General features: G+C 45.1%; 1 protein-coding gene across 4 annotated transcripts; it reads left to right on the forward strand.

The window, feature by feature from the left end:
* Positions 1 to 1,451: 1,451 nt before the first annotated feature.
* On the forward strand, positions 1,452 to 21,503 carry Syce3 (synaptonemal complex central element protein 3). Of its 4 annotated transcripts, none has more exons than XM_021184147.2 (3): positions 1,452 to 1,549; positions 13,555 to 13,663; positions 21,241 to 21,503. In XM_021184147.2, the coding sequence occupies exons 2-3, from the start codon at positions 13,555 to 13,557 to the stop codon at positions 21,396 to 21,398; spliced, it is 267 nt and encodes an 88-aa protein (XP_021039806.1). In that variant the 5' UTR covers positions 1,452 to 1,549; the 3' UTR covers positions 21,399 to 21,503. The 4 variants fall into 4 exon arrangements, with proteins under 4 accessions (XP_021039806.1, XP_021039804.1, XP_021039803.2 ...); XM_021184145.2 differs by having other exon boundaries at positions 1,452 to 1,539; XM_021184144.2 differs by lacking the exon at positions 1,452 to 1,549 and adding an exon at positions 1,620 to 1,757.
* The last annotated feature ends 1,180 nt before the right edge of the window (positions 21,504 to 22,683 follow it).

The following is a 22,683-nucleotide window of genomic DNA, read 5'->3' on the forward strand; positions in this document are numbered from 1 at the left end:
TGAGGATCTGTGTTGGAATCTCTAGCACTCATGTAAAAGCCAGGCATTGCCACACGTGTCTGTAACCCCAGTATTGGAGAGTGGAGAGAGGCAAACACCAAGGCATTCACTGGCAAACCAGTCTTGCAGAAACTGTGAGCTTCAGTATCATTGGCACACCCTGTCAGGAGGACATAAGGCAGAGAGTGGCCGGGCGTGGTGGCGCACGCCTTTAATTCCAGCACTCGGGAGGCAGACGCAGGCGGATTTCTGAGTTCGAGGCCTGCCTAGTCTACAAAGTGAGTTCCAGGACAGCCAGAGAAACCCTGTCTCAACCTCCCCCCCCCCCCAAAAAAAAAGGCAGAGAGTGACAGAACAGGAGAACCAATGTCCTCCTGTGACTTCTGCCAGTGTGTAAACACACTTGCATGTGTATGCAAATACACACACACACACACTCAGAAGCTGGAGACAGTAAAGTATTTGCCTTTCAAGCAGGAGGACCTGAGTTTGATGCTCAGAGTGAGACAGGGTTGGTTTCGACAAGACTTCTATTAGCTTTCTCCCATCTAGAGATTTAGGTTGTTACTTTTTCTTAAGATTTGTTAATTGTATTTATGAGTATTTTGCCTGTGTGTCTGTATGCACACCATGGAGTAAGGCGCCCTTGAAACTGGACTCAAAACTAGTTGTGCTTAGAACCAAACCCTGGTCCTCTGTAAGCATATAGTGCTCCTGTGGTTGTTTGATTGGTTGTGTTTTGTTTTGTTTTGGGGTTGCTTTGTTTGTTAGGTTTTGGGGGAGTTCTGTTTTGTTTTGTTATTGGTTTTGTTTTGTTTGTTTTGAGACAGGGTTTCTCTGTATAGCCCTGGCTGTCCTGAAACTCCCTCTGTAGACCAGACTGGCCTCAAACTCAGAGATCTGCCTTCCAATCGCTGGCATGAAAGGTCTGTTCCACCAGCAGCCAGCCACAATAATGCTCTTAACGGCAACTCTCCAGCCCTACACCAAGCCTCCATCCCCAAGTAGAACTTCATGCTCTTAGCCCATAAGTACTGAGTGGCTCTGTTGCCCATCCTTGATTAGTGATATAGGGATCGTTTCTGTGGAGAAACGACCACTACGGGGCAGATTTAGGCTAGAATAAATGCACAGCACTTCATCTGCGCGTGCTGTATGGTAACATCCCTGTCTCATCCATTCCCCTCACCCTGCCCCCACCCAGTCCCATCGCCCATCCCGTCCGTCACCCACAAGCACTGACTTCCCCTGTAAGGCATGTACCCCAATGTCTGTCACACACAATACTGGACATTTAACAAATGTTTATAGCACCTTCCCAGCTGGGTCCTGCCCTGAACACCAGGGGCACAGTAGTCAGACAGACAAGGCCCTGCCCACGTGGCTGTACCCGAGGCACGTAAGAAAGGAACATAATTGTCAAGCACTGGGGACTGGGGAGAGTGAGAGGTGGAAGGTGGGAACACAAGAAGGAGGCAGCCCAGGGCCTCCTCATCTCTACGCTGTCCTCAAGCAACCTCCGGCCACCCAAACCCCAGGGTAAGACCAGGTAAAGCCAAGTCGAAGACCTCAGAACAGGCCCCGCCCCCTGGAAAGTCCGGTCCTTAGGAGGCGAGCCAATGAGGGCGAGAGGCCAGCCCCAGTGGGCGGGGCTAGTAACGGAAAGGGGCGGGGCGTCGTTGCCAGGAGTCCCTCCTTCCTCTGCCACCGCGTGGGCTGTGGAGCGGACCCGAGCGCGAGCGCGGGCCCAGCCAGAGGTGAGCGAGGCCTGCGCTCTGGGGTCCGACTGTCTCGGCTTGCCTAGACCTTAGGGGGTTCTTGGGGTCTGGGGCGAGGTCCCCGCGGTACTCACCGCCCCACAGGAAGACCTTCACCCCTATAACGCGCCACTTGCTTCCGTCTGTCCCTCACGTGGCAGCTGCCTCTTGACACCTTTCACCTTTGGTTCCTACACCCTCAAAACCTGACGCTTCCCTTCATGTCCTTATCCCCACAGCCTAATATCAGTCTCCTCCTCCCCATAGTCCATGGACCCCTCAGTCTCTTCTTACCTCAGCAAAAGTAGCTCCCCGGATCTCCTCATCTACACCCTCATTCCCCTCCCTTCAGCTCCCATCTCTTTATCTTCTCCTCAGCTTCCTCAGCCCATACCCCTGATGCCACCCTCATCTCACTCCACATCCTTACCTACCCCCCCTCAGCTTTCTCAGCCTACACCCCCAGGATGCTTCCTCTTATCTCAACCCACATTTTTTTTTTTTTTTTTTTTTTGGAGACAGGGTTTCTCTATACAGCCCCTGGCTGTCCTGGAACTCACTCTAGACCAGGCTGGCCTCGAACTCAAGAAATCCGCCTGCCTAGGCCTCCCAAGTGCTAGGATTAAAGCCGTGTGCCACCACTGCCCAGCTTCAACCCACATTATTTAGGTTTTGTTTTGTTTTGTTCTGTTCTGTTTTGGCAGTGGATAAGGTGTTGGGAGTTGGGGGCGGGAGGAGGGGGGAGCTTTCAAGCCAGGGTTTCTTTGTGTAGCCCTGGCTGGCCTGGAACTAGTTCTGTAGACCAGGATGGCCTCAAAGTCACAGAGGTCTGCCTGCCTCTGTCTCCTGAGTGCTAGGATTAAAGGCCCGCAACCTCCCCACGGAGGCTTCAACCCATACTCTTACCTCTCCTCAACTTCCTCATGACACAGCCCAGATGCTTCTCCTCGTCTCTTCATTCCACACTCTTACTATCCTCCCCTTAGAATCTTCAACCCACACCACCCATCCTTATCTCTCTCCCCTCATCGCCTATACCCTTACTTCCTTTCACCTTCCTCAGCTCACACCCTAGATGCCTTCCTTCAACTCCTCACTCTACACTTTATCCCTTCTATCAGCTTCTTCAACTCATATCCTTACCCCCTCCCCTCAATCTCCTTGTTCCTCGAAGACTCTGGTCAAGTCTTCAAATCTAAAAGGTCTCTTCATTCAGTCTCCTTACCCTATATCCAAAAAACCATGCTCTTAAGCTTCTCGTCTACAGCCAGAGCACCTACTCCTCAGCACAAACATCTCCCTTCAGCTTCTTCTCTTCATAGTTGTGGTTTGAATAAGAATGTTCCCCATATGCTTGGTCATGAGGGAGTAAAACTCTTTAAAAGGATTAGAAGGATTGGTATGTATGGCCTTGCTGCATAGGTGTGGCCTTGTTGAAGGAATTGTGTCACTCTGGGTCAGCTTTGAGGTTTCAAAAGTCCATATCAGGACATGCTCTCTCTGCCTATTGATCAGGATGTAGCTCTTAGCTATGCCTCCACAACCTGCCTGCATGCCACCCTGCTCCCTTACCGTGATGATAATGGACTATACCTCTGGAGATGTAAGCAAGCCCCTAATAAAATGCTTCCTTTTATAAGATTTCCCTTGGTCATGGTATCTTCACAACAATGCAACAGTGATTAAGAAAGAACTTGGTACCAGGGAGAGTGTGTTGCTGTGACAAACCCAACCATATGACTTGTTGGTTGAATGTGGACTTTGGGAATTTGGTTAGGAAAGCAGTTGAAGGCCATACTAGTAGGCTCATGGAAGACAATGGTACTGAGACAATCTAATTTTTTTTTTTAAATGTTAGCAAGTGGTTATTTTTTTTTAAAGATTTATTTATTTATTATATGTAAGTACACTGTAGTTGTCTTCAAACATTCCATAGAAGAGGGAGTCAGATCTTGTTACGGATGGTTGTGAGCCACCATGTGGTTGCTGGGATTTGAACTCCGGACCTTTGGAAGAGCAGTCGGGTGCTCTTACCCACTGAGCCATCTCACCAGCCCGACAATCTAATTTTTTATTTATTTATTTATTTATTAGTTTTTCGAGACAGGGTTTCTCTGTGTAGCCCTGGCTGTCCTGGAACTCACTCTAGACCAGACTGGCCTCGAACTCAGAAATCGGCCTGTCTCTGCCTCCCAAGTGCTGGGATTAAAGGTGTGCGCCACCACTAAATTTTGATGGCTCAGCTCATGAAGTTTTAGAGGGGAAGACTATTAGTAAGTGGCCTAGAGACAATTCTTGTGATAGTCTGGCAAAGAATGTGACTGGTTTTTACTCTTCAAAAAGTCTGTCTGAGACTAAATTTAAGGTGTTTTGTTTTGTTTTCTTTTCTTTTCTTTTTTGTTTTTGACTAATGGCATTGGCAGAGGAGATTTCAAGACAGCGTAATATTTGACTGTTTCATATGGTTATTAGTGATGCTCTTATAAGTATCTACAGTATAAAGGAGGAAGGAAAAATATAAAATATGCAGCGTGAGGAGAAAAGTAACATCAGGGAATGTTTTATGGGAGTCAAGGTCAGTGTTCAAGGAGATAAGTTTAGGGAAAAGCCTGAAAAAAAAATACATAAAAAGAAATATTAACTTCAAAAAGAGAGAAAAGCCTGATGCTAAATGGAATAAAGATAGTGAACTAAGGGCAAGAGCTCCCAACTAAGCTTCTAAATGTGAAAAAGAGTTAAAGGGAAGCTGAAGCAGTGGAGGAAGCCATCAACAATAGAAAGCTGAGGCGAGTGTGATTGAATGAGGATGCCATGTTCCCGTCTGAGAACGCAGCAGAACTTGGCAGCCTCAGCCACATGGTTCTGGCTTTAGAGTCAAGGGTACAAGAAAGGGGTTGTGAAATGTCCCTCCACAGCTGAGGAAAGCCGATGAGGTCAAATGTGTGTCAGGGGTGCCCCTATCTGGAGACCTGGAGAGGCCATTACTTGAAGCTGTGAAGGTGAAGCCTAGATTGTGTTGAAGATCTCAAGGTGTTAAAGGTGCCAGAGTTGTGAGATCGCTGCCAAGGAGAGCTGCAGACTCAGTGTGTAACCAGCCCAAGAGAGAGAACTGGTGCAGTCAACAAAGCTGAAGAGATCTGAAGAGCACTTTGACATCAGACATGGAGATGCAGAATTTGAAGTTTGCCCCTCTGGTTTTCAGTCTTGCTTTGCTTCGGTATTTCCTTGAATATACTTCCAGAATATACATCAACATCCCAAAATGGCTCCCTTTTCTCCATTTTGGGATGTTGATGTATATTCTGTGCCATTATACGTTGGGAGTATGTGATCTGCTTTTTGATTTTTATTTCACATGGGGCGTGCAGTTAAGAGAATGCCATGAGTTTCAGAAGAGACTTTGAACTTTTAAACAGTGTTGAAACTGTGGTAGGCTATAGGCAGAACTGTTGAAGCTGAAGTGAATGCAATTTTGCATTATGATATGGCCACAAGCCAATGGGGGCCAGGGAATGGAATGTGGTGGTTTGAATAAGAATGGCCCTCGTAGGCTCATGTATTCGAATGCTTGGTCAAAAGGGAGTGAAACGCTGAAAGGATTAGAGGGATTAGGAGGTGTGGCCTGGTTGGAGTAGGTGTGTCTTTGTCAGAGGAAGTGTGTCACTGAGGGTGGGCTTTGAGGTTTCAAAGCCCATGCCAGGCCTAGGTTCTCTCTGCCTGTAGATCAGTATGTAGCTCTCAGTTCCAGCTCTAGCACCTGCCTGGATGCTGCCATTCTCCCTGCTGCCATGATGATAATGGACTAAATCTCTGAAAGTGCAGGCAAACCCCAGTTACATCTTCCTTTTATGAGTTACCTTTGTCATGATGTCTCTTCACAGCAATGGAACAATGACTAAGACAACACCCTAAATCCTCTCACCTGTTTCTTAACCCACAGCCTAATCCTGCTCTCCTGACCTTCACAGCCTACATCCTAGGACCCTTCCCCCAATCTCTTCTCCCCAAACTCCACTTAGACCATAGAGTTCAAAAACAAAAACACAAAGAAAGAAAGGCCAGGCATGGTGGCAGACACCTTTAATCCTAGCACTTGGGAGGCAGAGGCAAGCGGATTTCTGAGTTTGAAGCCAGCCTGGTCTACAAAGTGAGTTCCAGGACAGCCAGGGCTACACAGAGAAACCCTGTCTCGAAAAGACCAAAAAAAAAAAAAAAAAAAAAAAAAGAAAGAAAGAAAGGGAAAGGGAGGGGGGAGAAAAGAAGAAAAGAAAAGAAAGAAAAAGAAGAGAAAAAGATACATAAGCCTTTATAATAAGCCTTAAAGCATTAGAGCTGGGCTGGGCAGATATCATCCCTCTATGCTATTTTGTCTACTTTCCTGTCAGTAACCCTGAGATATCGCATGCCATGTTCCGCCTAGGCAGCTCCTGCCCCAACAGACCAGCCATATGCTCACGACCTACCCACCCCATGGCGCCTTCTTCCTTTCTCTCCTCATCATGGTCCCTGCCTGAGACCCCAAGCCCAGGAATCTTCCCTCTGCCCCCTCTCTTCTATCCAGCCTAGGCTGTAGGCATCTTTAATTAACCAATCAGGGATAATTGGGGGGGGGGTACAAGGTTTACACAACAAAAGCTGGTTTATGTGAGAATTCACTTGTCTTGGGGCAGCCAAATCTTGGGATACAGTATTTGGCATTTGAATACATAGTAGCGCCAGACCAACCCCAACACTCCCTTCCTCAGGCTCCTATACCCTAGGTCCCCTGAAGTCAGTCTCCTCAGCCCTCATTCCTCCTCTTATTCTCCCTACCCTCATCCCCTAAGACCTCCTCCTGTAGTCTCTTTTTTTTTTTTTTTAAGATTTATTTATTATATGTAAGTACACTGTAGCTGTCTTCAGACACTCCAGAAGAGGGCGCCAGATCTCGTTACGGATGGTTGTTAGCCACCATGTGGTTGCTGGGATTTGAACTCTGGACCTTTGGAAGAGCAGTCGGGTGCTCTTACCCACTGAGCCATCTCACCAGCCCCCTCCTGTAGTCTCTTAGCCCAGACCTTAAAATCCCTGCATCATTCCCCTCTCTGCACACCCTAAGCACCCAAAATTCTTACTTATATCCCAAGACTCCTACCCTTACTCTCTCCATCCAAACAGAAGAAGCAGGGGCTCTTCTCATCCCCCATCCTAAGTCCTCCCCTTCAGTGTCTACGTCTAACACGTCTAACATCTCAGATGTTTCCCCCTCAGTCTCCCCATCCCCAAACCCTGCTCCCTGCCGCCTTCTCCAAACACGATCCATCCCAAGTCCTGAAGTCTGCATGGCTAGACTTACCCATATGCCCTGGGCCTCACTCACCAATCTCAATACATGAATTCTAACCCTGAGATATTCTTCACCCACCTCAGCTCTCGCACTCTCTCCCTGGATCCACTTCCCAACTTCATCAGTTTCTGCAATCCAAAGTCACAAAGCCACAGCCCCTATCCTTCTACCTGCTTCATGCTCTGATCCTCTGGTTATAGAAATAGGTGCTGTTGCCTCATTTCCCCCAGCTATCTTGCCTGCCCCTTAAACGGTTGTACTTGTCCCTTCAGTGCCTTTATCTTGTTCATCCACCACACTTATGTTTTATACTCATGTGTTACCTACACGCCATCCGGTTTCTCTGTGCCATTGTAGGGTGCTGAGTGGCCTTCAGTCTTCACAGCATTTGCTGAACTACTATTGCTTCTCCGTTGTCTACCTAGACACTACTAAACACTGAGATCTTCCCCTAAGATACCCACTGAACTCTTGGGCTCATGTACTTAATCTATTTCAAGTTTTAACCAATCAGGGACCAAATCCCTGCCCACACTATATGAAGTGGTTCCTCCCACTCCATGGACCTCCGAGCTCACTTCATTTTTCTCCTTAGCACTTCTCATCAGCTGATATTTTATGTGTGTGTGTGTTTCCTGGCTGCCTCTTCTGTCTGACATGAAAACTCCACAGGGACTGGGGCTGTTACAGTTTGTCCACTGATAGCCAAGTTCCTAAAGTGCACAGCAACCAATACATATTTGTTGACTACGCAGGAATTAGTTAGCTACACTGTCCTCTCTTCTTATTGGCTTTAAGTATGTACTCCTAGCCTTCCTACATTTCTGACCGCTAATCAGTTTTATGTGACTGTTTCCTTCTGCTTTTAAAAGTTTTTTTGGAGTTTTTTTTTTTGGGGGGGGTTCTTTTGGTTGTTTTGAGAGCAGATTGTAAAGAAATCAGAGATAAAAGATTTAAGAATGGGGAAGTAGAATTCCTTTTGCTTTTTACTTCGAGCTGGGGTCCAGGCTAGCCTCAAACTGTTGATCCTCGTGTCTCAATCTTATAAACAGCTAGGATTACACACATTCTACCATACAAGCTCCTGCTCATTTTCTCTTCTTTCTAACTCATTGTGAATGATATCTCTCACCACATTTTGGGGAGAAATTGTACAATGGAGAGAATCATAGTATTTAATAGTACTTATCTTGGGTTTTTATTGATAAAACACCATGAACAAAGGCAACTTGAAAAGGAATATAATTATTTCAGTTTACAGTTCCATTTCACAGTCCATCACTGAGGAAAAGCAAGGCAGGAACAAAGCAGGAACCAAAAAACACCATGGAGGAGTGCTGCTTACTGGCTTGCTCCTCATGGCTTTTTCAGCCTGCTTTCTCCAAGAACTCAGGACCACCCACCTAGTAGTGCCACCACCCACAGTGGGCTGGGCCCTCCCGCATCTGTTATTTATCAAGAAAATGCCCAACAGACTCACCTATAGAGGCATTTTCTCAATTCAGAGTCCCTCTTCCCAAATGACCCTAATTTGCGTCAAATTGACATAAACCTAATACAGCACCATAGTGAGGATAAAATCCATGCTTGTTTAGACACTCAAAGCATGAATTATTTAAAGCTCTTAAGTCTATGGCTTCACATGTCACCACTTTTCTATGGGTATAAGGACAACTACTTAGAAAGTAGTTAGAAGCTGTACAAGGTTTGGGAAAGTGGCAGCAGTGGGTGCCCCTCTAGTTCCCATGGCCTCACTATCTACTACCTAGTGACTGGTTTTCTGGTGCCAAGCGTGATATCCCCTCCTACTGAGTGAGCCTGCCCAATCAGGTGGCTATTGGTTACCCACAAGTGTCACCATTGCATGTTTTGGAATACCTTGTTGTGCTGGTCACTATTGTAGTTCATAGGCATTACAGCTGGATAGGACTCTTGATCCCTTTTTTCCTTGGCAGCTTGCATGGCTCTTCCAGTACTGAGAGCCAGTCCTCAGGGACAAGGCTTCCGGGTCACATCCACATTTGCTCTTTCAAGTCCAGTGTCCAAAGTGTGTGGTATCATCCGCAAAAGGGACTTACCTTCTTTTTCCATAAGGTACCGAGGGCAGTGGCTGTAGCCTATGTTGTTTTGGGGGCGTCTCTTGAATTGCCCTGACCAAAAACTGAAAGGAAGTTTCCTTTGCCTAGCAAAGGGTTTTCTGGTAGATGATAGTCTATGGACTTTGGGGGGAGGAGTACTGTCATCCCAGTTGGTATAACCTCAACTAAACTGTGTAAGTATAGATGGATGGATGGGTGGATGGATGGATGGATGGATATACATATAAACATATATATTATGTAATTTTAACTAAACATAATTCCCTATGGCATTTTAAATATCCTTAGTGTTATTTGCCCTTCTTCCTCTGTGTTGCCCTCCCCAGCCCCTCCTTAGGTTAGAGCCACTGTAACCTATTATTCCTTTCTCCTGTCCCTCTTTCATATATTGCCCCCCCCCTTTTGAGACAGGGCCTTACTATGTAGCCTTTACCGGCCTGTAACTCTGTGTCGACCAGGATGGCCTTAAACTCATACAGATCCACCTGTCTCTGCCTCCTCAGTGCTGAGTTGTCATTGTTTCTACTTTCCTGGTATCTGTAGCTATTCTGGCTCTACCCCTACTGTGGTGGTTTGAATGTGACTAGCCCCCATAGGCACATACGTTTGGATGCTTGCTACCCACCTAGTGAAACTGTTTGGGAAGAATTAGGAGGAGTGGCATTGTTGGAGAAGGTGTGGCCTTGTTAGAGGAGGTGTGGCCTTGTTAGAGGAGGTGTGGCCTTGTTAGAGGAGGTGTGGCCTTGTTAGAGGAGGTGTGGCCTTGTTAGAGGAGGTGTGGCTTTGTTGGAGGAAGTGTGCTAAGGGAGGTAGACTTTGAAGTTTCAAAAGTTCTCTCTCTCTCTCTCTCTCTCTCTCTCTCTCTGTGTGTGTGTGTGTGTGTGTGTGTGTGTGTGTGTGTGTGTCTGCCTGCTGCCTGCCAATCAGGATGTAAAGCTCTCAGCTCCTTTTCTAGTGCCATGCCTGTCTGCTTCCCATCATGAAGATCATGGACTCTACTACCTTTGGGAACCATGAGCCCCAAATAAAACGCCTTCTTTTATAAAAGTTGCCTTGATCATAGTGTCTCTTCACAGCAATGGAACACTGAGATACTCATATCTGAAAGATCAGAGCTAGTATTCACAGATAGAGAAAATGTGGTATTTGTTGTCTTTCTGGGTCTGGATCACCTTACTGGGTATAATCCACTTACATGCAAATTTCCTGATTGTATTTCACAGCTAAATAGTATTCCATTTTGTTTATGTACCGCATTTTCATTATGCATTCTTCAGTTGAAGGGCATTTGTGTGTTTCCATATCCTAGATATTGTAAATAGAATAGCACTGAATGTGCTGAGCAGATGATATCTATAGGGTAGGATGTCAAAACCTTTAGGCAAATGTCCAGCAGTGGTATAACTAGCTATATAGAGGATTTATTTTTGGCTTTTTAAGAATTCTCCAGATTTCCAGGGTAGGTGATGTTTTAGTTTTATTTGTTTAAGGCAAAATGTTATGTAGCTAGGGCTGGCCTCAGACCTGTTACATAGCTGACAATGTGATAATCTTAAATTCTTGCTCCCTCTCCCTCTAACTCCCAAATGCTGGATTACATACAGCATGTGTCACCGTGCCCAGACACTTCAACTCTTAAAGAAACAGTAGTGCAAAGGACAGTGGTACATACTTATAGTCCTCATACTTGAAAGATGAGGAAGGAGGATCAGGAGCTCTGAGTATCTTTAATTACAAAGCAAGTCTGAGGTAGCCTGAGCTACATGAGACCTTGTCTCAAAAACAAGCAAAAAAAGTCAATGCGTTGGCATTTCATCAAAGTTTAAAAACCTTTTAAAAAAAGCTTAACCTTATTTAGTGTAATTTTTCCCTAGTATACACCACCACTTCTTGATATCAACATGTGTGTGTGTGTGAGAGAGAGAGAGAGAGAGAGAGAATGAGAGAGAATGAGAGAGAGAGAGAGAGAGAGAGAGAGAGAACTTACTGAGTCTAATTAGTGTTACCCTTATGTTTAAAACCAACCACTTATATCTGGGTACTTGACGCTGAAGAAAACTGGTTCTTCTTTCATCAGCATTGACTGAATACCTGTAGATATTCATCTAAGAATATAGCTATGTGGTATCTCCCACCCCACCCCCACTCCTGTTGTTGGCATGTCGACTGATAGGGTGTTTGCAGGTCTTGTGCAGGCCAAAGTCTCTGTGGTCGCAATATCCCTGTTGTGTCCAGAAGAAACTGTCGTGCAGCAGTCATTCTGGTCCTCAGGCTCTTACAATATTTCCACCTCCTCTTCTGTAATATTCCTTGAACTTTAGGTGTAGGGGTTATGTGATAGATGTCCCACTTGGGGCTCAACACCCCAGGGTCACTTAGACTGCATTTTGACCATTTGAAGTAGCCTCTGCAATAGAATCTCTGTAATAGCCTCCATCTGCAACAAAAAGAAGCTCTTTGATGGAGGATGAGAGCTGCACTTATCTATGAATGTAAAGGTAAGTACTTAGAAGACAGTTGGAAAAGATTACTTAGCAGCATGCTAGTAACAGGTTATCCTCTAGGGGGCGTCTATGAACTCTTCAGCCACAGCATGCTAGTAGCAGGTTATCCTCTAGGGGGCGTCTATGAACTCTTCAGCCACAGCATGCTAGTAGCAGGTTATCCTCTAGGGGGCGTCTATGAACTCTTCAGCCACAGGCTCCTGGCTAGGTTACAGTACCAGGCAGGCATGCGCTTCCCCAGGTCAAGCAAGCTTTTTAGGTCCAAACAGGTGGCTCTTGGTTACCTCCACTTTTACACCATCTCGAATATCTTGCCAGTCCAGTAGTCATGGGTCTCAGGTTTTATAAACAGTGGAATAGATTTGTTGATTTTTTTTTCTCCTTTGGCAGCTTATACATCACCTTTTGATTCTATGAGACCTAACTCTTGGGACAGGTGCTTTCAAATACCAGTTTCATTCCTTCATCACTGTGACAGATTTGTATGGGGACATCAGCAATAGGGTATTCATGCCTTCATGTTGTGGCAAGCAACCAAGAAAATAGCAATCACCTATATTGTTTGGGCGTCTCGGAGATTTCAGTCTTTACGTTTGACTTGGAGTAGCTAGCCAGAAAGGGGAAGGGAACCACTGTGGGCTGGGGGTGGTGAGGGGGAGCTCTAGAGAGAGGTGTGGCAGGAGACAGATGCTAGAAAGGAAGGAAAGGGTAAGACTGCATGGAGAGTGGGAGGGAAGATGGTACAGGAGGAGAGGAAGGAGGGATGAAGGACACTAAGAATGTTTGGGAAGGCCATTGGGAAACAAACCATGGAATTATTTTATAAGCTTTTTATAAGCTTATGCTAAAGTATTTTCAAATGAAATTAACCCCACTTCTGGAAGCACCTGCCTCAAGGGTTAGGCTTCATAGCATCAAAAGGTGATGTATAAGCTGCCAAAGGAGAAAAATTATCAACCAATCTACTCTACTGTAAAGCCTGGGAACCACTACTACTGGGCTGGCAAGTGCAATAATGCTTCCCCCAGGAGTTCATGCAAGAAAGACCCAGTCCCAGGCAGAAGGTGCCTCCCTTTGAGTTGTTGATAAAGCGTTATCTAAGTCTAGCAGCAGATTTTAGTAGTACCTTTTGCAATGTTTTTTGTTCTTCCATTTACAAACTGAAACTCATCTAATTATAACTGTAATATATTGTCTTTTTAAGTGCCTCAATTGTGTTAACACCTGCGTAATTTCTTCCTTTCTTTCTTTTTTAAAAAGATTTATATATATATATATAATTTTTATTTATTATATGTAAGTACACTGTAGCTATCTTCAGACACTCCAGAAGAGGGAAAAAAGAAAGACAAAAGAAAATTTCCCACCGGCATGCCTACAGGTCAATGCAATGAAGACAGTTTCTCGGCTGACATTCCATCTCTCAGTTTTAAGTTGACAACTGACGACGACTGACACATAACAAGGGTCAAAGAAAGACAAGAATGGGGGCTGGAGAGATGGCTCAGAGGTTAAGAGCACTGACTGCTCTTCCAGAGGTCCTGAGTTCAATTCCCAGCAACCACATGGTGGCTCACAGCCATCTGTCAAATGGGACACCATACTCTCTTCTGGGTGTGTCTAAAGACAGTGAGAGTGTACTTATAGATATATAATAAATAAACTTTTAAAAAAGATAGAAAAGAACAATTAATACGTGCTATAGTCTGAGCAGACCCTTCCTCACAGTACCTCTAGGGCATAAGTGGTGATGTCTAACTCTTGAGAGATAGGGAAACAGTTGTTTGAGGATTGCCCATCTGTGACCTGTAGAGTGGGAGCTAAAATGTCAGTAAGTCTCATGCAGCCCCTTTGTATTCCCTGCCTAGATGGCTGATTCCGATCCTGGGGAGAGAAGCTATGACAACATGCTGAAAATGCTGTCTGACCTGAACAAGGACCTGGAAAAGCTATTGGAAGAGATGGAAAAAATCTCAGGTAGGATGTCCTCCCAGGCAGAGTACCTCCCTTCTTTCCAGGGGCTTCACTGGTCCCGCAAACATCTGAGCCTGTATAAAATGCTTTCTCTACCCAGGGTTCTGCTGACATCCTTCCAACTTTTACAGCTTGTAACTATAGCAACACAACAGTTGACAGATACAATGTTATTTTGTGATTATCTTCCACACCTAGCTTCTACCTTTGGACTTAAGGGCAGAGTACAGAGGCATATTCCTGGAATAGCACCAGGTACTAACTGACATGTACAGCAAATGGCAAGTGCGGGTCATTACTGCAGTTGTGTGGATAGTCCTTGTGTGAGTTATGTAAGTAGAAAGGTTGGAATGACACAACTAGTGTGCTCCTGAAACGGGAGGCACAGTACTGTGGAATAAAACAGCAACAGGATGGGTGCATTCTTCATTCTTGGGAGGGAATGTTATTTTATCCAACATGTTTCCATGAAGCAGTAGTAGCAACAACATCATAATTTTATATGTTCTTTACTCAAAATATGCATAATTCCAGAGGCATGTGCAGATCTCTGAATTCTAGGCCAGGTTTGTCTACAAAGTGAGTTCTAGGGCAGCCTGGGCTACACAGAGAAACCCTGTCTTAAACGAAACAAAATACTTAAAAAAAAAAAAAAACTAAACATCATAATTCTTATAATCCATGAGCCCAAATTTTGCTACAGAAAATGGGAGGAGGCACCTTACAGGGCATAGGGCATATATACTTTACTCAAATGAAAACAATTTTAGAACAAGCATGCTGGCTGTGAGTACATACAGGCACTTTTAGCCTGACAGCCTGAGTTTAATCCCTGGAACCCACACAGTTTAGGGACTGAGTTGACTCCTATAAGTAGTCAACCTCTGACCTCCACACATGCACCATAGCACATAGCACATGAGCATGCGCACACCAAGACAGGTATCAGCAGGATCCTATATGCACACAATGCACATTAAACTCATGCAGACTCACACACAGGCGCATCATACATAAGCACACAGTATTAAAAAGGAAAGCCAAAAAAGCTAAGTAATTCCAATCTAATTGTCCTTTTATTGAATATGTCTACTCTGTGCCATTTTAAGAATAAAAACTTGAGCTGAGCAGTCTTGTCACGTGCCTTTAATCTCAGCCCTTGGGAGGCAGAGGCAGGTAGATCTCTGAGTTTGAAACCAACCTCGGTCTACAGAGTCAGTTCCAGGACAGCCAGGGCTACACAAAGAAACCTTTTTTTTTTTTTTGGGGGGGGGGGTGAAGAATAGAAGCTGGAATGGAAATCATTCCTTTCTTGAAAGTGGGTAAGGGCCAGGGATAGACATCAATATGACTATTTGTAATCTTAAAATATGAATTAAGATGAAAAATATGTACATGCTATATTAAAATGGCTAAGAGTATAATGCGGTTAGGCTGTGGAAGGTGCTAAGGAGCAGACCTTGCCCTTAAGAGCTGGGGAGGATAGCCATAGAAAAGGAGTTGTGGGTGAGCAGGAGTGGTGGTGTTAAAATGGAGATGAAGAGCACTCCAAAGACAGCTGAGGCAAGTGCAAGGGGGTCATTACTGGGCCAAATTCCTCAACTGTTTAACCAAAGAGATGCACAGCTGAGAAGACAAGGGCTACAACCAAACCAAGGACCATTCTCCTCTAGGTGGTGGGCAGCTTCAAGGTTTCAAACCCTTTCCTCTCAAGAAGATTTTTGTCATGATGGTTTTTTTGGTTTGGTTTGGTTTGGTTTGGTTTGGTTTGGTTTGGTTTGGTTTGGTTTGGTTTGGTTTTTGGTTTTTCGAGACAGGGTTTCTCTGTAGCCCTGGCTTTCCTGGAACTCACTCTGTAGACCAGGCTGGCCTCGAACTCAGAAATCTGCCTACCTCTGCCTCCCAAGTGCTGGGATTAAAGGCGTGTGCCACCATGCCCGCCTACGTTTGTCTTTCAAATAACCACACAAATGTTTATACAAATTGTCTAATTTGAGGAGTAATATAGTCTTTTAGAGCTTTATTTATCCATTTATCATCTCTGGAGAGTATGTTATCAATATATAAACAACCATAAATTAAATATTGTTTTAAATTTTTGAATAGTTTATCTTTTTTTTCTCCTCCTCTTCCTTCTCTTCCTCCTCTTCCTTTCTCCTCTTCCTCCTCCTCCTCTTCCTTCTCTTCCTCTTCCTCCTCTTCCTTCTCTTCTTCCTCCTCTTCCTTCTCTTCCTCCTCCTCTTCCTTCTTTTCCTCCTCTTCTTCCTTCTCCTCCTCCCCCTTCTCTTCCTCCTCCTCCTTCTCCTCCTTCTCCTCTTCCTCCTCCTCCTTCTCCCCCTTCTCCTCCTCTTCTCTTTTTTAAAAATACTGTCTCACTATGTAGCCCAAGCAGGCTTGGAACTTGATTTATAAACTAGGCTGGCTTTAAACTTGGACAGAGAGAGCTGTCTGCCTCCCAAGTGCTCAGATCATAGACATAGCCATTCCAGGATTTTTTTTTTATTTATTTACACAGAAAGCATTTTCCCTGAACCATCTCCCTAGGCCCCAGCCTCCATAAATTGGGAAGAGGCCCCCCGCTATGTAGCCTAGGCTGGCCTCCAACTCATAGAAATCTGCATGCCTCTGCTTTCTGAGTGCTGGGATTGAAGGTGTGCCACCACACCAGGCCACCATGACATTCTTATTCTTATAAGATAACTTGACTACTCTGATGTATAATCCATCAGGTTTTAACAGACTATAGTGTCCCACAGCTGCTGTTGGCACTGGCATTGTCGCCATCACCTTTACCATTCAGGAAGTTGTCCTTCCTCAGACTGTCTTATTTTATGGTTTCAAGCTTTTCTCAAATGTTTCTTCGTTCACGGCAGTAACAGTTTCATTTACTTAATATTCTGTTTGGATTTTTGTTAAGCCTAAATACTTGGTATTTGCCAGGTCTTTGTTTCCAGGGCTGGAGGTTAAACCCAGGGCCTCTGGCATCTGCAGCAAGTGCAGTGTCCCATGGTCCTTCATCTACACCGATTCATTAGCATGTTTTGTTTGTTTGGGTTCCTTTGAGAAGTCTCACTCCCTAGCTCAGGCTGGCCTCCTAATACTTGGTAACCCTCCTGCTTCAGCCTCCCAAGTGCCAGGGATTACAGGGATGAACCATCACACCTGCAGAAAAACTGATGCTATTTTAGCAGGAAGTATTCTCAGGGCAGAGAGGCGACACTTCAGAGTGCTTGGGTGCTGGTTAAGGTTGTCTCCGTTTTGCAATTTTTTCTAGATTTTTTTTTCCTTTTTCCATTTTCTTTCTTTTTGTTTGCTTATTTGAGACGGGATCGCTATATAGTGTTAGATCTGGGGGGAGGGGAACATTTCCACCACTGTCGGATTAAAGCAAGCTGTATTTAGAAGTGTACAAGGAACTGGCCAGACAACTGTCTCCCCCTAAGATGGTATTTCAGAGAGCAGCCCCTCACTGGCTTTTGAGGTCCTTTTTATGGAGAAGGGCTAAGGTTCCTAGAAAACAACTGTCAAAATAATTCTGGGATTAAATGCACCTGACCAACCAGCCTGACCTCAAACACCCCTGCCCCTGCCCATGTCCCTGCCCATGTCCCTGCCTCTTCCAGACTCATAGTTCTGGGATTAAATGCACCTGAATAGAAGAGTGGGGGACTCGGGGCTCAAGACTGCCTGTTGGGTAGATAAGTGTGCGAATTCATCCTGTGGAAGGGGAGCCATCACGGGTGTTCAGGAAGTTAGCAAGGTGAAGAGGAAGAGGTGGGCTTACCTCATGGGCTTACCAGTTCAGCATAGGTTGAAAATAGTTTACAGGCTTCATTAGGCTCAGGAAACAGAAACCCATTCTGTACAGCATGGAGCATTAGTAACAATGTATAACAAAGTGGCTCCTTAACAATACTGTGGCTCCTCTCTGGGTTTTACAATAGCTCTGATTGTCCTAGCATTCACTGTGTAGACCAACCAGCCTGACCTCAAACGCCCCTGCCCCTGCCCCTGCCTCATAGTTCTGGGATTAGATGCATGCTCCACCACACCTGGCTTTTACATAGTTTTCTCTGCGTGTACTTCTGTGGGTTTGTTCCTATTAGAAGTGGATGCTTGACCACTCTCTTTGCTAACTAATGCTAGACCACAGGAAGGCTGCACAGATCTAGCTATTTGGTACTCTTCTGGGTTATTGATAGTGATGAAAATAACAGCATATGGTAATTATATACCAAGTTGATGTCTTTTCCCATACGCTCTAAATACATTATCTCTTTTACTTATAACAATTTTAGGGGGAATATATATAGTTATTATCACTGTTTATGAATGAGACAATTGGTAGTAGAATGTGGTAACCATGTGTCCAATGCTCTGGGTCATTCCCCAGCAGTAATGCTACCTCTTCTCATTCCCTGCCCCCCACCCTAGAAAAAGAAAAGAAAAGAATGCTGTAACTATGTTTTCAGAAATAGCTCTCTAGGTTTTTATTGGCAGTTCTGGAATCAGTGCACCCAAGGAGCTGTACACATTGGCTGATCCTCTCTTGAGAATCATCCCAGCTTTCAGACTCACTGTCCTTTTACAAAACTACCCCAAGAGCTTAGCATTGGCTGGGGAAGCAGCATATTCTCTGCATCCAAGTCAGCATCCACTGTCTACCGCTGCAGCCAGTCCACCACGCGGCTGGACACCAAACGCATTTGCTATGGCCCAACTTTGCAAGGTCATAAATCTGGACTTGGCATAGCTTGCTGGTTCTGGCTGTTTCTCCTAAGACCACAGTCACAATAACCAACCATGGCTTCAGTCTCAGAACACTTGAGTTGGTTCAGGAAAATCTGCTGCCAAACTCATATAGCTGATGACAGGAGATTTTGTTTCCCCTTTCTTTCTCTTCCTTTTTGTTTCCCCTTTCTTTCTCTTCCTTTTCTCTTCTTCTTTCTTCTTCTTCTCCTCCTCCCTCATTGATGGTGGCAGTGCTGGGATCTTAAAAATACCATGCACATAGTCTCCCTGAGCTATGGTCTTAGCAGTTTGCTTTTCTGTGTGGCCTCCTCATAGGGCTGGTCTTAACTTTGCCTGCCATTTCTCTGTCACAACACGCACTGCTTACTTCCTTCTCAGCATGTTTCACAGCTTCTGACGACTTGTTTCCTGATACTCTGTCTTCTCCTACTGCAACTTATCAGGGGCACTTCAGAAACACAGATGTGTCCACTCTATACCCTGCTATATGGTGCCAGAGATGTCCTAGCAAACGGCAGCAAGAAATGGCAATCAGGGGCTGGTGAGGTGGCTCAGTGGGTAAGAGTACCTGACTGCTCTTCCAAAGGTCTGGAGTTCAAATCCCAGCAACCACATGGTGGCTCACAACCATCCGTAACAAGATCTGACTCCCTCTTCTGGAGTGTCTGAAGACAACTACAGTGTGCTTACATATAACCAATAAATAAATCTTTAAAAAAAAAAAAAAGAAATGGCAATCAGTAAATAGTAAATTAATCGAAACCTCAAGAGATACTTCTGAAGTGCAATGTGGTCTCTCTCTCTCACACACACACACACACACACACACACAGAGCGCTTTCAAGGTAGAGGGCGAGAGGACTGGAGTTCAAGGTTATCCTCAGCTGCATAGCAATGTTGAGGCCAACTTGAACTACGTGAAACACTATCTTACAAAACAAAACAAGATAGACATGCCTCCTAGTCTATAAATTCTAAAATATTTCCCTTGGCTCAGAAGACAAGAGGACTATGCAAATGACAGGGTGCCTTGCTGTCTTACTGATTCTTTTTCCTTACAGTGCTTCGAACCATATGGTCAGCTAACCTTAGTAATGATTCTCAGTAACTACAGGCATGAAGGGGCCTCCTTGTATTTAGAATACAGATGTCACCCTCTGAGACTGTAAGCAAGCCCCAGTTACACACTTCCTTTTGGAGCTGCCTTGGTCATGGTGTCCTTACAGCAATGGAAGAGACTAAGACAGCTTCACCACGCATCTCTAAAGGGTGTGCTCATCCCTGCACCTTATAAAAGAATGCCTGGCCTAGGGAGCTCAGAGAAGTTCATATGTAGTGCTGTGGGGTACTATACGATATTCATTCTTTGAGCTTTTTAACCCCTAATGTTATTTTTCTTCTTACCTTACGTCTTTACCCTGAGCACCTAAATTATTTACTTTACAATAAAAGTTTCCAGTTTTAAGCAGTTCTTCTCAACTGGTTGTCTAGAATGATCCCCAACCTGCTAGACACACACAAAAAAAAATCAGTGTGTTGTAGAATGGGCCGGTGATCTACATTGTAGGAAGTGTCCCAAGTGCCACTCAAGACTTCAAGATGGTGCTAGTGGTAGAGCCGTATGCACTCTGTTGAGACCATGCATGATCTCATTACCTTTTCTAGTAATTTTTTTTTTTTGGTTTTTTTGTTTTGTTTTGTTTTTGGTTTTTTGAGACAGGGTTTCTCTGTATAGCCCTGGCTGTCCTGGAACTCACTTTGTAGACCAGGCTGGCCTCGAACTCAGAAATCCGCCTGCCTCTGCCTCCCAAGTGCTGGGATTAAAGGCGTGCACACCATGCCCGGCCTTCTAGTAATTTTCCTATAACTAAATATACGCTTCTTTCCACTACTCCAAGTCTGTGATGAGGTGACGTTGCTTACATATATACACACATGCACATCTCTCACTAATCATTTTCCTATATAGTCTCACTGGTTAGTTTCCTTGGTGATATAACTTCCCAACATATTCAATATTTTTTTTTTACCCTGGTAGAGGAATTTTAAGGGGACATGTCTGCTGTGCTATGTTGTCATGCAGAGGGGCAGACCACGTTCTGCTAAATTTCTGGAGGGAAGAACCAGAAGTGGATGCTGCTGCATGAGTCACGCACTCACTTCACTGCATCTGCATAGGGACCGTGTGTTTACTTAGATGCCCAGTAAATGCCGACCTCAAGTTGTTAGGAGAAAAAGCAGAGATGCTCCTCTCGTGTGATGGTGAATGTTCAAGGATGCCTAACAGTGAGGCAGCCATGCCTTTCCAGGAGAAGGACCCCTGTGTCTTACTGGTGTCAGGGACAGTAGATAGGTGTCTCCAATCACTGAGTACTAGAAAACATATAATTTGGATATTGTGGGTCTAGAAACGGCTTGTGTACCTGAGCATGTAAGCTTGGATAGTGTAAAATGATGACTTAGACGTCCCTACAGCCAGCAGCTGTAAATTACAGCGACCATTAGCTGTAAACGACATCCAGGTAAGGGTACATGTTTTGCTGTGATTTTCCTCCCGTTCCATATCAGACCAGCATCCAGCTTGTTACTGTTATTGACTCAAATACTGAGAAGTTAAGACTTCTAAAATATTAGCAGGTGACATTGTTGCTAATGTAGCAAGAAGTTGTATGGTGGGGGGCGGGATTATAGCACCTTATAAGCTTTCTCTCCTTGGTATACTCAGTGTCTCCCGGGTCTTGCCCCTAAAGCTGAGCACAGTGCGCCCCGCGGCCCACCCCCCCAGCATCAGCACCTGTCGCCTAACTGGGCCTGTTTGGTCGTTGTAGTGCAGGCAACCTGGATGGCCTATGATATGGTGGTCATGCGTACGAACCCCACACTAGCAGAGTCCATGCGCCGGCTAGAAGACGCCTTCCTCAACTGCAAAGAGGAGATGGAGAAGAACTGGCAAGAGCTGCTTACTGAGACCAAGCGCAAGCAGTGAGCCACCATCTGTCAGCAGCCTGTGGGCCGAAGCCAGGGACATGGGTCCAGAAGCCCAGACGTGTAGCCGAGGGCATGGTACTTGTTTCTCAATAAACTTATTTTCACGCAAACCAAAGGACCCCTTTCTGTCTTGCACAACAGTTGACCCCACTTCACAGCAACCTTTGTAAGCGAAGATGAAAAGTGTGTGAGGAATGCTTTCAGTGAGCCAAACGCCTGTCCGTATCAGCTGTACTAAGCATAGAAGAAAAGGAAACAAAATGGGGCTGGCAAGGTTATAGATACGGATGCTTGCCACTCAGGATTGATAACCCGAGTTCAGTCCCTAGTTCCACATAGAGGGTTCAGGAAAGAAACAACTCACAAAGCTGTTCTCTGATCTCGGCACTCCTGCCATGACACATGCATTCCCCCTCACAATAATCATAAATGATTTCTTTTTAAAATATTTTATTATTTTATGTGTACGGGTGTTTCACCTGAATGTATGTCTGTGCACCACATGCAAACAGTGCCCACAGAGGCCAGAAGAGGGTGTAAGATTCCCTAGGACTGGAGTTACAGATACTTGTGAGCCAATGTGTGGATTCTAGGAATCAAACCTGGGCCATCTGGAAGAGTAACCAGTTCTCTAAAACACTGAGTCATCTCGTCAGCCCCTAAATTGCTTTTTGTATTTTGAGTAATTTTTTTTAAGGAAAAAAAATGGCCCACTTAGGGTAAATCAGGTTGAAGGTCAGGCAACAGCACTCAGACTTGTCTGCCTGCCTAAAGCGGGCTTTCGGTGGATGAAGCATGTCACTTCCAACATGGCTGCCCCAGGGACCAAGCCAGATGGCCGTTGGTGATCCTGTCCCCGTGGACCTTCTGAATGACAGGTGTCCAGGCAGGGTTAAATGCCTTGTCTTGGTTCATACCAGTAACAAAAAGTAGAGTAAACAAAAAACTAGAGTAGAACACGGGGCTCGTCTAGAGGGGAGCCTGTAAGAGTGGTATGGGAGTGGAGCAAGTTTAAGATAACCTCACAAGGTACCAAGTGGTCCTGGGCCAGTCTGGGCTGGGACTGTGGGCCGTAGAGTGATTGTCCAGTCAGGAGATAGGATATTTAAGTGGCATTCAGACCCAGCAGCAGAGTCAAACCTGACTCCCAGATGGCCTCAGGATAGCAAGAGTTCCAGAATGACGACATTTCCTGAGGAGCTCTTTGCTTCTTCTTCCGTCTTGGGAGAACGTAGGAAATTCAAATAGGTTTCTAGCGAGTACCAAAGGGTCCCACAAACAGA

This window comes from Mus caroli, unplaced genomic scaffold, assembly GCF_978045245.1.
Source record: "Mus caroli unplaced genomic scaffold, Mus_caroli_1 scaffold_16, whole genome shotgun sequence".
NCBI classification, from domain to species: Eukaryota; Metazoa; Chordata; class Mammalia; order Rodentia; family Muridae; genus Mus; species Mus caroli.